Below are 15,745 nucleotides of genomic sequence, written 5' to 3' on the forward strand. Positions count from 1 at the left end.
ATAAACAATGGATGCATGCTAGACCTCTGCTCCATTCCAAACAGTTAAAAACCCTGTTCTATGAATCGGTTACCTATCCTGTTGATAGTTATGGATTTCAAAGTTGGGAATAACTTTTTAAAACCCACAAATGTATTTATCTGAAGAGATTACAAAAGAGTATAATGATTACCCCTCCTGACCAACACCACTTATCCAGAATCTGCACCCTTGGTGAACTGCATATGTGCACTACATTAGTTTAGCATCATTCAAGTAAATCGGGGTAAAATGTACCACCTGGCACTTCCCATGGACAGATGGACCATTTTTTTCTAACCCTAAATCATCAATTTAAGCATATGCAACTTCGTTGGAGGTAATTCAGATAAGCATCATGTGGATATGTGATGATGATTTCAGTATCATGGATGCATGTTGTGACACGTAAATATGCGAGAGTCTCTGATTTTTGCTGATACTTAGTGTTCTTTTTTTTTCTTTATTTCTACTCAGATCAGAAATGTTGAAACAAATCAGTGCTTAGACAATATGGCCAGAAAGGAGAATGAAAAAGTTGGTATCTTTAACTGCCATGGAATGGGAGGAAACCAGGTATGATGTGTTCTTTGTATTACAGTTAAAAGATTAGTACCAAGCCTTTGTTTTTAATAGTGGTCAGGAATAATTACAGTATTTTTCTGATTATAAGACTTATCCCAGGTTTTGACAACAGAAAATAGGAAAAACATTTTTCCTACCAATTTAAAGTGGTTTTCCTGTGAACAAAGTTAATTTTAATCAATAGATCTTGAAATGAAACAGATAAGTTACATATTTGAATGTGATTAAAAAAAGTAACTGTTCCAGGTGCTGAGATATTGTTACTGTACATGTAATGGCCGTGTCTGACCGTACAGGAACATGGTCTGATCACACCACAGCTCCTTGAGCGTGGAGGAAGTTAAAAAGAGTATAGAGACAGGATCGTATTGGACTAAGCTGATTCTTTTTGTGAGGTAAAGCATTTCCTTGACTTTTTTTAAGCAATGTTTTCCCTCAAAGTAATAATTATTCGCGATCCAGTGCTGTAATGTCTGTATATTCTTTTGCATCTTCCCCGGCCCAGGAGCTGTGGTATGATCAGACCATGTCCCTGTGCAGTCAGACACGACCATTACACAGTACATAGCAGGGGCACATATATAAGATTATCTCCGCACAGGGACATTTTTTTTTTTAAATCGCATCTACCGTATTTTTCGGACTGTAAGACGCACTTTTTTTTCTTCCAAATGTTGGGGGAAAGTGGGGGGGGGTGTCATATAGTCTGAATGTAGGGCTGCGGGGAATGAGGGTGCTGCGGTGGAGCGGGTCATCGGGGGCATGAGCAGGCTGTAGCAGCCTGCCGTGACCACGTGGGCCCGCTCAATTCATATGCACACCCATCCTCCCACCCATCTCTCAGCGCTGACAGGTGGGCGGGGTAATGGGTGGGGGATGGACACATAGTAAACTGCCGGCCCGCATGATCACCCCTGACAACTATAGCCTGGAGTGATCATGTGCGGCTGTATTCACTGCTCCCCGCGCTTCATCAGCACGGGGTGCAGTGAATCAGTACACTCACCGACAACGATCCCTGCAGCACCGCGATCTCCTCCTGTCTGTCGGCCACGGCTGTGTGTGGAGACCAGCGGTGCTCACAGGGATGACGTCATCGCTGTGCGCACGTGTCCACACACAGCCGCGACCGGCAGACAGGAAGACATCGCGATGCTGCAGGGAGCGTGGCCGGCACCACACAGGTAAGCAGACCTCCGGAGCGATGCTGCATGGAGCAAGGAAAGGTGAGTATGAACATTTTTCTTTTTGTGTGCCACAGGATGCGGCCATATAGCAGGATAGGGGTATATAGCAGGATGACTGCATATACCAGGATGGGGTGGGGGCACATAGCAGGGTGAGGGCACAATAAATATATATATATAAGAAATTGGGGAGATTACCCCCATAACACTGTCAGCAGCAGATCCTCGCCCCATGACAGTGTGTCATGACCACATTTTTTGCTTAACATTTTATTTTCCTACTTTCCTCCTCTAAAACCAGGGTACGTCTTATAGTCCGAAAAATACGGTATTTATGGAAATTATTTTTATTTCACAATCCATTAATCAACTTTGTTCATGGGAAAGCCTCTTTACGATTTCCCTGGTGGTGTAAAATGAAGTTATCCATATCACTAATTTAAATGTATTAGGATAGACAACTGCTATCTCCTATCTCACTAATGGGAAAGTCTTTGCTGAATACAGATTTTACCTCAGAATTGAGAATTTTGATAATGGCTGATCAATTCTGGCTGAGAAAGAAGCAGATTTGTCTGATAAGATATATTACAAAGTTGCTTATTTTCCTGTGTAGCATTGATTTATGAAATAAAAATTAAATGGCAGATATGCTTTAACCCCTTTACGACCATGGACGGTAAGATCCGTCATGGTGCCCTGGGCCTTAACGACCAAGGACGGATCTTTCCGTCATGACATGATCGCGGCACCGGAGCCCCCGGTGACTGCGTTCGGTTAACACAAACCGCAGATTCGGGTAGGAGGGGACCTGTACCTGACCTCAAGACGGGTGGTGCCTCCTCCCCGGACCTACGGAGGCTGTGATTGGCTGACGAACGCCGCTCAACCAATCACAGCCACTGTAGTGTTCCAGCCATTTAAAGTGACTGAAACATTGAAATCCAGCCCTGACCAGTGCAGCTATAGCACTGGCCATTGGCTGGAGCTGGGTGACCTCACTGGATCACCCTCCCCCAGCTCCAGTAGCTCTGATTGGAGAGATCGGCCTTGTGACCGATCTCTCCAATCACAGTGGACCTGTTGCCGGTGACCGCCCCCATCAGCTTCACTTGTCGGTCCCTGCAGCACGCCAGCACAGTGAGTGTATACAGTGCAATGGCAGGGCGACAAGCTCCGGTCCCATGCTGTTATGTGACCGGAGCATGGGACCCGGGAGTTGCCGCGCTGCCATTGCACTGTATGAAACCAGTGAAAAGCCTCCCGATCCGCCGCCCTCCATCTGCCACAGTGCCACCGCTCCCCCCGATCTTCTGCCCGGCCCCTCACCTCCGTGATGTGCTGCCAGCCCCCTCCACTCGTGATCGGCTGCCCGCCCCCTCTCCTCCCTTATGTGCTGCCAGGCCCCGCCCCCTCTCCTCAGTTATGTGCTGCGCGCCCTTTCTCCTCCGTTATGTGCTGCGCGCCCTTTCTCCTCCGTTATGTGCTGCCCGCTCCCTCTCCTCCGTTATGTGCTGCCTGCTCCCTCTCCTCAGTTATGTGCTGCCTGCTCCCTCTCCTCCGTGATGTGCTGCGCACCCCCTCTCCGTGATGTGCTGCGCACCCCCTCTCCGTGATGTGCTGCGCACCCCCTCTCCGTGATGTGCTGCGCACCCCCTCTCCTCCGTGATGTGCTGCGCACCCCCTCTCCTACGTTATGTGCTGCCCGCCTCCTCTCCTCCGTTATGTGCTGCGCACCCCCTCTCCTGCGTTATTTGCTGCCCGCCCGCTCGGTTATGTGCTGCTCGCCCCCTCCCCTCCGTGATCTGCTGCCCGCTACCCCCACCTCTCACCCCCGTGATGTGCGCTCCCTCCCCTCTCCTCCATTATGTGCTGCTCGTCCCCTCCCCTCCGTGATGTGCTGCCCGCTTCCCCTTACCTCTCACCCCCGTGATGTGCGCCCACTCCCCGGTCACCCCCGTGATGTGCGCTCCCTCCCCGGTCACCCCCGTGATGTGCGCTCCCTCCCCGGTCACCCCCGTGATGTGCGCTCCCTCCCCGGTCACCCCCGTGATGTGCGCTCCCTCCCCGGTCACCCCCGTGATGTGCGCTCCCTCCCCGGTCACCCCCGTGAAGTGCGCTCCCTCCTCGGTCACCCCCGTGATGTGCGCTCCCTCCCCTGTCACCCACGTGATGTGCGCTCCCTCCCCTGTCACCCACGTGATGTGCGCTCCCTCCCCTGTCACCCCCGTGATGTGCGCTCCCTCCCCTGTCACCCCCGTGATGTGCGCTCCCTCCCCTGTCACCCCCGTGATGTGCGCTCCCTCCCCTGTCACCCCCGTGATGTGCGCTCCCTCCCCTGTCACCCCCGTGATGTGCGCTCCCTCCCCTGTCACCCCCGTGATGTGCGCTCCCCTGTCACCCCCGTGATGTGCGCTCCCCTGTCACCCCCGTGATGTGCGCTCCCCCTGTCACCCCCGTGATGTGCGCTCCCTCCCCTGTCACCCCCGTGATGTGCGCTCCCTCCCCTGTCACCCCCGTGATGTGCGCTCCCTCCCCTGTCACCCCCGTGATGTGCGCTCCCTCCCCTGTCACCCCCGTGATGTGCGCTCCCTCCCCTGTCACCCCCGTGATGTGCGCTCCCTCCCCTGTCACCCCCGTGATGTGCGCTCCCTCCCCTGTCACCCCCGTGATGTGCGCTCCCTCCCCTGTCACCCCCGTGATGTGCGCTCCCTCCCCTGTCACCCCCGTGATGTGCGCTCCCTCCCCTGTCACCCCCGTGATGTGCGCTCCCTCCCCTGTCACCCCCGTGATGTGCGCTCCCTCCCCTGTCACCCCCGTGATGTGCGCGCCCTCCCCTGTCACCCCCGTGATGTGCGTGCCCTCCCCTGTCACCCCCGTGATGTGTGCTCCCTCCCCTGTCACCCCCGTGATGTGCGCTCCCTCACCTGTAACCCCCGTGATCTGTGCTCCCTCACCTGTAACCCCCGTGATCTGTGCTGCGCTCCCTCTCCAACCTCTCACCCTCCCCGATCTGCTGCCTCCTTCATCTCCTGTGATCCTGCTGCCTAGATCCATCCTGTAGGGTAACTATTCCCAATCTCACCTCGCACTCCCCTTACCTCCCATCCTACTTTCCCCCCATCCTCTGCAGCTCCTGCATCCACTGCGCCCTCTCCCATCCGCCCCCACCCTATCCCAGCCGCCGCCGTCGTCTCACATTCACAGATGCTCCCTTTATATGCTGCTGCCCCCCCATCTGCCGCCCCCCCCATCTGCCGCTGTTCTGATCCATCCTGTAAGTATTGTTCGTGGCTCTTTTCTAACTATCCCCAATCGCATCTCCCACTCCCTCTCCCCCCCTCCTCCCCCACCTGCTTGCCGCCAAGTGCTGATCAGCTACGTCATTGGCTGATCAGGTACGTAATTGTTGCTCTAGTTTTTGCTTTTTTTTGTGCACCCCAAATAAAAAAACAAAACAAAACAAAACATGAACAATTAGGTACCTGATCAGCAATCGTCCTGCAGTTGTACTCGACTTTGGACAGGACTTCTTTTTTCCATCCCACCTAGTGGTTTTTTGCCACATATGAGGTATCTCCGTGCTCAGAAGAAATTGCCCAACAAATTTTGGGGGTTCATTTAATCCTGCTACCCTTGTGAATATGCAATATTTGAGGCTAAATTAACATTTTTGTTGCAAAAAGTAAAATGTTCATATTTTTTCCTTCCACATTGCTTTAGTTACTGTGAAGCACTTGAAGGGTTAATAACCTTCTTGAATGTGGTTTTGAGTAGCCTGAGGGGTGCCGTTTTTGGAATGGTGTCACTTTTGGGTGTTTTGTGTCATGTAGACCTTTCAAAATCACTTCAAATGTGATGTGATGTCCCTCAAAAAAAAGTGGCTTTGTAAATTTTGTTGTAAAAATGAGAAATTGCTCATAACCTTTGAACCCCTATAACTTCCTTAAATTTTTTTTTTTTCCCCAAAATTGTTGTGATGTAAAGTAGACATGTGGGAAATGTTATTTATTAATTATTTTGTGTCATATTTCTCGTTGGTTTTAGAGCATAAAAATTAAAAGTTTGAAAATTACAAAATTTTTAAAAACTTCCGCGAAATTTCCGTTTTTTTCACAAAGAAACGCAAAAAATATCGGCCTAAATTTACCACTAACATGAAGCCCAATATGTCATGAAAAAACATTCTCCGAATCACCGGGATCCGTTGAAGTGTTCCAGAGTTATAACCTCATAAAGTGACACTGGTCAAAATTGCAAAAAATGTCCTGGTCTTTAGGGTCAAAATAGGCTTGGGGCTGAAGGGCTTAAAGACAGTATTATCAAGAAACCTCTTCTATATATGTACTATCTTCTTTTTGTCTTAGGTATTTTCCTACACAGCTAGCAAAGAAATCCGTACAGATGATTTATGTTTAGATGTCTCCAAGCTTAATGGCCCAGTCATAATGCTTAAATGCCACCATTTAAGAGGCAATCAGCTATGGGAGTATGATCCAGTGGTGAGTATTATTTGTAAAGTTGTATCACCTTCCAATCCGGAATGTACTCATCATTCTTTTCTAGCAGAATAAAATACTTTCGCATGTAATTCTCCTAAAATAGCCTTACGTGGACTTACAGCCATGTCTTAGAATGTTATTAGCATCATGCCAGGAGCATGGCCTAAGAGGATTCTGTCCTTGTATCACTGACAGGAAGATTGTATGGCAATGCAGGTGAATTGCAATACATTATAGCAACCATCAGACTAATACAAGTTAATGATCCATGTAGGGACAAAGTAAAACAAAATTTAAAACCATTTAAAAAATATTTGAGATAAATCAGAAAATAAAAAAAAATAAATGAAAATAATACTATACCAATAAATATGTATAATTATGTAAAAATAAATAGTACACACATTTGTTATCTGCGCATCTGAAACAACCTGATGTATTAAGCCATCACACTAGTTAACCTTTTCAGATAACAACGTAAAAAAAAAATAGCAGACTGTCTTTTCATCATGGAGCTAAAAAAAATGTGGAATATAACACTATCAAAAAGCATATGTAAATAAAAATGGTAGCCCTGAAAACCTCATCTTGTCCGGCAAAAAATAAGCCGCCATACAGCTCTATAAGTGAAAAAATAAAAAAGCTATAGCTATCAGAATACAGCAATGCAAACGTTTTATTTAAATGTGGTATCGTTGTAATCATACTGACCTGAAAAATAAGGTGGGCTTATCACTTTTATGACACGGTTAATGGAGTAAAAAAAGGAAAAAAAAAATCAATTTCTGAATTGCTGTTTCTACTTGATTCTGCTTCACAAAAGGCGTAATAGAAAGCAATCAAAAATATTGTTGCCTAAAATAGTACCAATAAAAACTCCAACTCATTCCACAGAAAACAGCTCTCCCATCACTGTCAGCAGAAAAATAAAAAAAACTATAGCCTTCAAAATTTGGTAATGAAAAAAAAATTTAATTTTGTTAAAAAAAAAAAAGCGTTTTTTTGTGTGAAAATAGCCAAACCTAAAAAAAACTTTCACTGTAATCATGCTGACCGGAGAAATAAAGTCACCCTATCACTTATACCACAAAGTAAACTGCACAAAAAATAGTAATGACACCAAATCTTCATCTGCTGTTGATTTGTTTATTCTGCCTCCCAAAGATCGCAGTACGGCGCAGCTGACATTTATCCTGTGTCTACGCTGAGTGCTCACACTGGAGATTACGTTTAATTCTTTGAAAAACATGATTCAGACAAAACCAATGGAAAATTCATTGTATTGAGGCAGAGGGAGTCACTTTGAACTCTCGTTTGGTCTGTTTTCTGGTGGTGTCCATCTTTTAGGCATGCACAAAAGTGCAGTCTACAACAGTTTTGTGCACCTTTGAAATGAACGACACCGCTGAACAGAAGCCAAATGAAGTCCAGAATAACTCTGCTGCCTCATTATAGTGAATGGATCTTTCAGGTATTTCATCTGAATAACATATTTTGGAGATTTAGATGGAAACTCTAAGGCATAGAGCACAGGATAAATGTGAACTGATCCAAAAGCACCCCAAATTGCCACCAATAGTCTTCAACTCAACCCTATTCAGGTCCTTCATCTGTTAACTGATATATAGGGGCTTCCACAAAGGCTTGGGAAAAGCAACTAATGTCGCCCCCTTACCCCCCAAAATAAATTCCGCAAAATCCGTGCTCCCAAATACTAATGTTCTCCTCCCTTCTGAGCTCCATACGTGTCTAAACCACAGTTAATGTCCACATGTTTAGCATTGTTGTAATGAGGAAAGCCCACTTAATGCACAGGATGTGTGTCTCCCGACGTACGAGCTGGGCACAATGCACTACAATATGCACTACAAGGGCATCTTTGCAATTAATTCTGCAGCATTCACTGCATTTGACTCCATGGTTGTTTTCCAGAGATAAAATAGACACTGCACTCATAGATGAATTTCCAGAGGGGTGTATTTTCCAAAATTTGGTCACTTGAGGGGATTTGTACTGTTCTGACACATGGAGCCTCTGCAAATGGAGTTAGCAAGCTTTTCTAGGAAAATCTGTGCTCGAAAAATCAAATGGTGCTCCCTTCTCAAGCCCTGCCAGGTGGCTAAGCAGTACTATACAGTCACATGTGGGGTATTGTTATATTTAATAAAAATTGTGTGACACATTATGGGGTCCTTTTTTACCTATTCCCCTTGTGAAAACTTTGAAATTTGTGGTTAAAACATTTTAGAGGTAAAAATGTAATATTATTTTTTTTTTTTTTTTTCCTTTCACCATGACAGCACTGTACGTGAGAGAGTGTCCGCCCCCAGGAACAGGAAACCTACAGAGATAAAAAGGGCAGCACCTCTCTGTAGCTCCAGTGTGTTTCCTGTTCCTAGGACGATACCTACGGATGGTGCTGTCTGGGGAAAGTTCTCCAGGCTTACCTGCGTCTCCCTCAGTCACACGGACTGGAGGGGGATGGATGCGGCATGCGGCTGCCATCGGCATATCCTGGTAGTGGCTGCCTCCCTCCTGTAGCGCACCGCTGCCACAACAATCAGTTCCGGTGACCGCTCCATCCTGGAGGTTGGGCCGAGGAGGTGCGAATCTGGTGTTTGCGCCTGCGCACATTGCCCCCGCTGTGGTAGATGATCCCGGCTGCTCCACGCTGGTGGCGGGACCGGAGAAGGGCAGAGCGAGCGAGGTTGTGCACCTGCACATGGGGCCCTCTGGCAATGAAGGATTTTGGCATCCGCTCCATATCGGAGGGGTCCGGAAGGGGGCGAATCTATTGTGTGCACCTGCACACATGGCCCATCACTGTAGTATCCCGACGATCACTCCATCCTGTAGGTTGGGCCGGTGGAGAGTGTGCCTACAGCATGCACTCGTGGTACCGGGTAATTTCCGGCGGATGTGACGTCAAACGCCGTTGGTGCGGTACCCTGACACATCCGGGGGAAGTACTCAGAGGACCTGCATATACTGCGCCTCAGGCATAACATATTTAAAGGAATATGACTAGTGGCACCCTGTCACCTGTGGACCTGGACGCACGTGGAACCTCCATACCATGGAGAATCCCACAACGCCGGCGGATGCCATAGAGGACCCGAAACCCCCTCCTGCCGTGGTAGTGCCGGGATAAAGGATGAGTGAGTGCTTATTATATATTGCCTTACTGATAGCCTTATTATGGTCTTTTGTTTAGACTAGGAAGGCAACATCCAAACCAAGCCTAAAGAATACGCCCTGTGCAAGAAGAAGCTAGACAGGGAATATGATAAAAAGCTGTGCCGTTCTTGTATTGAAAAGACTGTAGCAGAGGACTACCCCTCTATCTTTCACGAGATTAAGTCTCTAATCAAAGAACAGGTTAGGGTGACCGTAAGAAAAGAAATTTATTTAAGGGCCCCTCCCCAAGCAACTAATGGCCCTCAGATGTTAGCTCGGAGGACAAATCAGGGGAAGTAATTCTCTCAGACAAGTCAGACTCATCAGATGAGAAATATGGCCACCCATTTTTTTTCAGCAGTGAACACCAACAGACTCCTAAAAGTAGTCAGAGCAACAATGGGAGTGGAGTCCCCTGAAGAGCTTGAATCTGTAGAAAATGCCATGTTCGGAAACTTGGAGGAGTTTAAACAAAGTGTTTCTGGTACATGAGAACTTGCTGTCACTGATTAAAAAGGAGTGGAAGAAACCTTGTGAAAATATAACATTTGGAGGTTAAACATATTTTTGGGAAAAATATGATTTTTTTATTTTCATGGCTCAACGATATAAAATTCTGTGACGCACCTGGGGGTTTAAGGTGCTCACCACACTGTTTAGGCACATCAGGGGCTCTGCATGGTTCAATTTGTGTGTATCAGCTCACCGTGTATATTCCTGGCTTCTCCCTGGAGCATGGACAGGCGCTGCCACAGCCCAATATCACAAAAAAAGAAGAATCCAGATCTTCAGGCAAGGAAAGCCACGGTCTTTATTTTAACATGCAGGAACAACGGATAGCATGACCAACTCTACGCGTTTCAGGTGAAACAAACACCCTTAATCATGATTTTAGAATGGTGTTACTGTTATGTATTTTCTGTTGCAAACGCCTCTCAAAATCACTTCCAATGTGATGTGGTCCATAAAAAAAGGGTTTGTAAATATTGTTGGAAAAATTAGAAATTGCTGAAACTTTTAACTAGTGATGAGCAAGCATTACTATGCTTGGGTGCTCGGTACTTGTAATGAGCAATTGAAGTACTCAGCCGCGATTCACGTACCCAAGTATAGTGGAAATCAATGGGGAGTTTGAGCTTTTTTCCCTAATATTTAACCCTTTAACTTTTAACCCTTTTAACTTACTAACAAAAAAATTGTTTTAAAAATGGTGCTGATGCAAAGTAGCCATATGGTAAATGTTATTTGTTAACTATTTTATGTGACATAACTCTCTCGTTCTATATAGGTATAAAAATAAAGAATGTGAAAATTGCTAAATTTTTGCCAGATTTCCAATATTTTAACAAGTGCAAAAATATCATCCTAAATTTACCCCTAATATGTTGCAAAAGAACATACTCCAAATCACTGGAACCATTGACGTGTTCCAGAGTTAGTCCCTCATAAAGTGACATGGGTCAGAATTGAAAAAAATGGCCAGGTTAGGAAGGTGAAAACAGGCTTGAGTGTGAAAGGGTTAAGCAGGCAGGGAAATATTTTACCTCACAAAAAGAATCAGCTGTGATCCTGTGCTGTAATGTCTTTATACTCTTTTGTATGTTCTCCCTTGCCTAGGAGCTATGGTATAAGCAGACCATATCTTTGTACGGTCAGACACGGCCACTACACAGCACATAGCAGGGTTTCACAATTACAAGATTATCTCAGCGCATGAATATTTTTATTTTATAATTTTTAAACACCTTGTGGAACTTCTTTTTAGTCCAAGATCTTTTGATTAATGTGTACTTTATGGGACAGCCCCTTTTTAGCTCTTTTTTTGCTTGTGTTCATGGTTTGTCTTTTTTTTTTTTTTTTTTCAGTCAATGTAAATCTGTTCTCATCCAAAATAGTGGCCGTGCTGTAAAGTATAGAGAACATAATATAAAATCCGAAATAACATCTTATTTTCCCTGAACAGACAAGGGGCTACTAAGCGCATTTATTTGTTCCAAGTTAGTCCAGTTTTGCTTCCATTATATCTAATGAAATTGAGCCTTTGTTGATTAACGTAAGTGAAGGATTTTGGTTTCTCTGCCATTGTTACAAAGTAATGACAGTAATGCCCCCATTATGTTTTTATTTTTCTTCAATTTCTATTCTTTTAGAATACCAATTTTTAGTGTGTGCCATTATTAGTATTATACACCCAAATGGTCTTTTAGCCAAGTTATAGAACAGTAAATTACAGAGCATGAGGCAGATCTGTGTACAGAAAGCATAATTCATGAATGTGCATGTTTAGTATCTGCAGACCACATATCGGATAATGGGAAGCACATTTGTTCAATCTGTTCATGTGCATGTTCAGTTACACCATGCTATAACCAATTTATTGGCAGAAGATAGATTGGTGGTGGTTCAGCTACTGGGGATCCTGAACGAATCCCAAATAGGTTTGATGGTGTGAATATCAGGGCTGTCTGCTGGCCATACAATCACATTCAGCGCTCCTGTTTTTATTTATGCTGAAGATAGTTCTTAATTATCTTTAATTCACAAGTTTTGCCTACTGTAACATACTTCCACCACCAAGGTGGTAAAGCTTCTATTACAATTGAATCACACAAAAATCTGTTATGGGTATACAGATATTAAAGAAGCTCAAAGAAGCCAATAATAATAAAAATACCTTTTATTTATTATTTATTAAAAATACATATATGAAAAAACTCCACTTTATAGTACCCAAGGACTAGGTTAACAGGTCAAAAGGTTTAATTAATGGTCCCACATTAACATATGGATTCAAGGCTTCATAGTGCCCTATAGTTGATTATATATAAGGCTAAAATAAATTCAGACCTTCGTTTTCCCAAATGCAGAACCAATTACATAAACCATAATCATAGTAGCATACTGTGTGGTGACCAATAGCTGAGTGCAAAGTACCAAATACCAATTCTCTAGGTCACTAAGGGATTCTCAGTTAGCATTAATGTGTATCCTGCTATGTGGGCATACAACCGGAGCACCATTCCAATAAGGTTACCCCATATTGCACCGCATAGCTAATCAGTAAGGATAGTAACCCTTAATCCCCTAGAGAGACCACTAGCATGCATTACCTGTTAGAAGACCTGATATCCACGTCCTGCGACCCCAACACGTGTTTCGCCTTTTCTTCGCCCCCTGAAGAAGAAAAGGCGAAACACGTGTTGGGGTCGCAGGACGTGGATATCAGGTCTTCTAACAGGTAATGCATGCTAGTGGTCTCTCTAGGGGATTAAGGGTTACTAAGGCGGTGCAATATGGGGTAACCTTATTGGAATGGTGCTCCGGTTGTATGCCCACATAGCAGGATACACATTAATGCTAACTGAGAATCCCTTAGTGACCTAGAGAATTGGTATTTGGTACTTTGCACTCAGCTATTGGTCACCACACAGTATGCTACTATGATTATGGTTTATGTAATTGGTTCTGCATTTGGGAAAACGAAGGTCTGAATTTATTTTAGCCTTATATATAATCAACTATAGGGCACTATGAAGCCTTGAATCCATATGTTAATGTGGGACCATTAATTAAACCTTTTGACCTGTTAACCTAGTCCTTGGGTACTATAAAGTGGAGTTTTTTCATATATGTATTTTTAATAAATAATAAATAAAAAGTATTTTTATTATTATTGGCTTCTTTGAGCTTCTTTAATATCTGTATACCCATAACAGATTTTTGTGTGATTCTTAATTATCTTGCCTATATGTTTAGGTTCATTGTCCTGCTGCAGAGTAAATTTGGAGCCAATAAGAAACCTCACTGATGGGAATTGCTTGTTGGATAAGTGCCTGAAATTGACAGCGTTATGGACACCAATAATCCTGACCAAATCCCCAACTGTATTTACTGAAGTGCAGCCCCAAACTTACAAAGAACTTCCACCATGCTTCACTGGTGCCTATAGTCACTCATTATTGTACCGTTCTCCAACCCTGTAATGAGCAAACTGCTTTCTGTTACATCCAAATATTTCAACTTTTGAGGCATCAGTCCAGAGTTTTAATCCTGCAGCCATTTACTGTACCCCAGTTTCTATATTTTCCTGCATAGTTGAGTCACTTAGCCTTGTTTCTATGTCAAAAGCATGGTTTTTGGTCATAATTCTTCTATGAAGACCACTTCTGACCAGACTTCTTTGAACAGTAGGTGGGTGTAGCTGAGTCCCACTGGTTACTGCCAGTTTTGAGCTGATGGCACTCCTGGACATCTTCCGATTTCTCCGATTTCAGAGAGAAACATGATGTCATGTTTAATCTGCTGCAGGAAGTTTCCTTGGTCCCCAGTGTTGCCCATTTCTTTGATACTTCATGATGAGAAATACAGGCAGATGCTTATGTATCTTGCAATACCGTCAGAGAGGTATCAGGTGGGCTGCAAATTTATTCTGTAGCAGGACAACGACCCTAAAAATAAAGCTGATGTAATCAAGCTCTAAAGAACAATGTGAATCCTGGAAGTGATGTGGCCCACACAGAGGCATGTTCTCCAGAGTCTGTATAGGACTACATGAGGAGCCAAAATAATGTATGCAAGCCTACATTCACAGATCAGTGGTTAATTCTCCAATATGTTTGGAGAAACCTTTGTTGAGTCTCTTCAAAATTCTAGACAAGTGTTTGTGTATTTGGTCACACCAAATCTTTGATTTAAAATTTCGCTCTTTATCGTCATTCACTTTGCATTTTCATTTTTGTTCTGCCTGCAGTTATGTATTTCTTCTTCACATTATGTGAACAAACTACACTTTAATGTGTCCTTTTTAATTATGATGGTGGTACGAGTCCCTGCCAAGTTATGTCAGGCTGAGTGCTAAGATGGCTCAGAGCCCACATCTCTATTGCGTTCCAGCACCTGCCAGGCAGCACCTTTTATACAAATGTGAACAGATGCTTTCAAGTTCTTTTGCTTTTATTCCAGCACAGTTAAATCTTCTCCCTGTCTTCCCCATTGGATCATAAAAAGTGCAGTCTTCACCTGCTTAACAATGATTAGTATTTTTAAGTATTTTCAGAAATATGGTTGTTTGCCACTGCAGATAGGACTTGCATTTTCCTCATTTGTACATTTGTGTGTAAATTATTCATTGTATTTATCACAAGCTTTAAAGGGAAAATATCGCGGTTTTTTAGTTTTGTATTAAAAATAGTGATTATGAAATCAAGTATTTCTAATACAAAATGAAAATCACAGCCTATTTAGTTTTTATGTAATTCTTATTTTACTGGAGGCACTGGGGGCTGCCATGCTGGATTTGCCGTGTGTGTAACGACAGTAACTCCTTCCTTTATGGCAGCCCCTGTGCATAGACTCTGATAGTCGGGCTCCGACCCCATGCCATATGTTACAGTGGGCGTCTGCTGTTAACTGGACGCGCCCCCTGGGCTGTCCAGAACACAACAGAGGGATGAGATCAGCGCCATTATTGTGGAGCTCACAGTGTGTGCTGTTTGCTCCACTTTACCCCTGTCACCCGCCGGGATGTGTGAGTACGGGCCGCCTCCCTTCCCCTCGTTACTGTCTCCGATGACATCCCATCCCTCCGTTCTCCCCAGCCCCTGCTCTGCCCCAGCTTCTCCCCTTCCCCCCCCCCCCCCGACGTTACCGTCTCCAATGACACCCCCCTCCCTCCGTTCTCCCAAGTCCCCGCTCTGCCCGCTGCCCCATCAGGGGTGATTGTGAGTGTGTCGGCGCTTGCGATGCTGTGCACTGAGCTTCCAGGACCTGCGAGAGGATCACATGGGAAGCATGTGATATCTCCGGATGTTGTGAGTGTGTGCGTGCGATTGTACAGGTATGTGCGATATCGTGAGTGTATGCAATCGGATGTGTGAGTGTATGCGATCGGATGTGTGAAATGTCAGCCGGACGCAGGGGAGGATGGCATGCAGCACAGCTGCCTGGAGCGCCCACCGGAGGTCACAGGGAGGAATGATGTGAAAGGTGTGTGTGTGTGTGTGTGTGTGTGTGGCACAAGGTCCCCATCAGGGGTGATTGTGTGTGTGTAGCACAAGGTCCCCATCAGGGGTGATTGTGTGTGTGTGTGTGTGCATGCGCACGCCACTGCATGTGAGTACCTGTGTGTGTACCGGTGATACTGTCTGCAGGGTTGTGTATCTAATCCTATCCTGTGTGATACTGTCTGCTGAGCTGTGTATCTAATCCTCTCCTGTGTGATACTGTCTGTACGGCTGTGTATCTAATCCTGTCGTGTGATACTGTCTGCTCAGCTGT

General features: G+C 45.0%; 1 protein-coding gene across 1 annotated transcript in view; it reads left to right on the forward strand.

The window, feature by feature from the left end:
- GALNT1 (polypeptide N-acetylgalactosaminyltransferase 1) overlaps positions 1 to 15,745 on the forward strand; it is a 224,930-nt gene that overhangs the window by 200,946 nt on the left and 8,239 nt on the right. Inside the window, exons 10-11 of the mRNA XM_075314935.1 lie at positions 496 to 594; positions 6,158 to 6,292. Coding sequence (XP_075171050.1) covers positions 496 to 594; positions 6,158 to 6,292 — 234 coding nt within the window. The remainder of the gene's footprint in view (positions 1 to 495; positions 595 to 6,157; positions 6,293 to 15,745) is intronic.

The sequence above is a fragment of the Anomaloglossus baeobatrachus genome, chromosome 6, assembly GCF_048569485.1.
Source record: "Anomaloglossus baeobatrachus isolate aAnoBae1 chromosome 6, aAnoBae1.hap1, whole genome shotgun sequence".
In the NCBI taxonomy this organism is placed as follows: Eukaryota; Metazoa; Chordata; class Amphibia; order Anura; family Aromobatidae; genus Anomaloglossus; species Anomaloglossus baeobatrachus.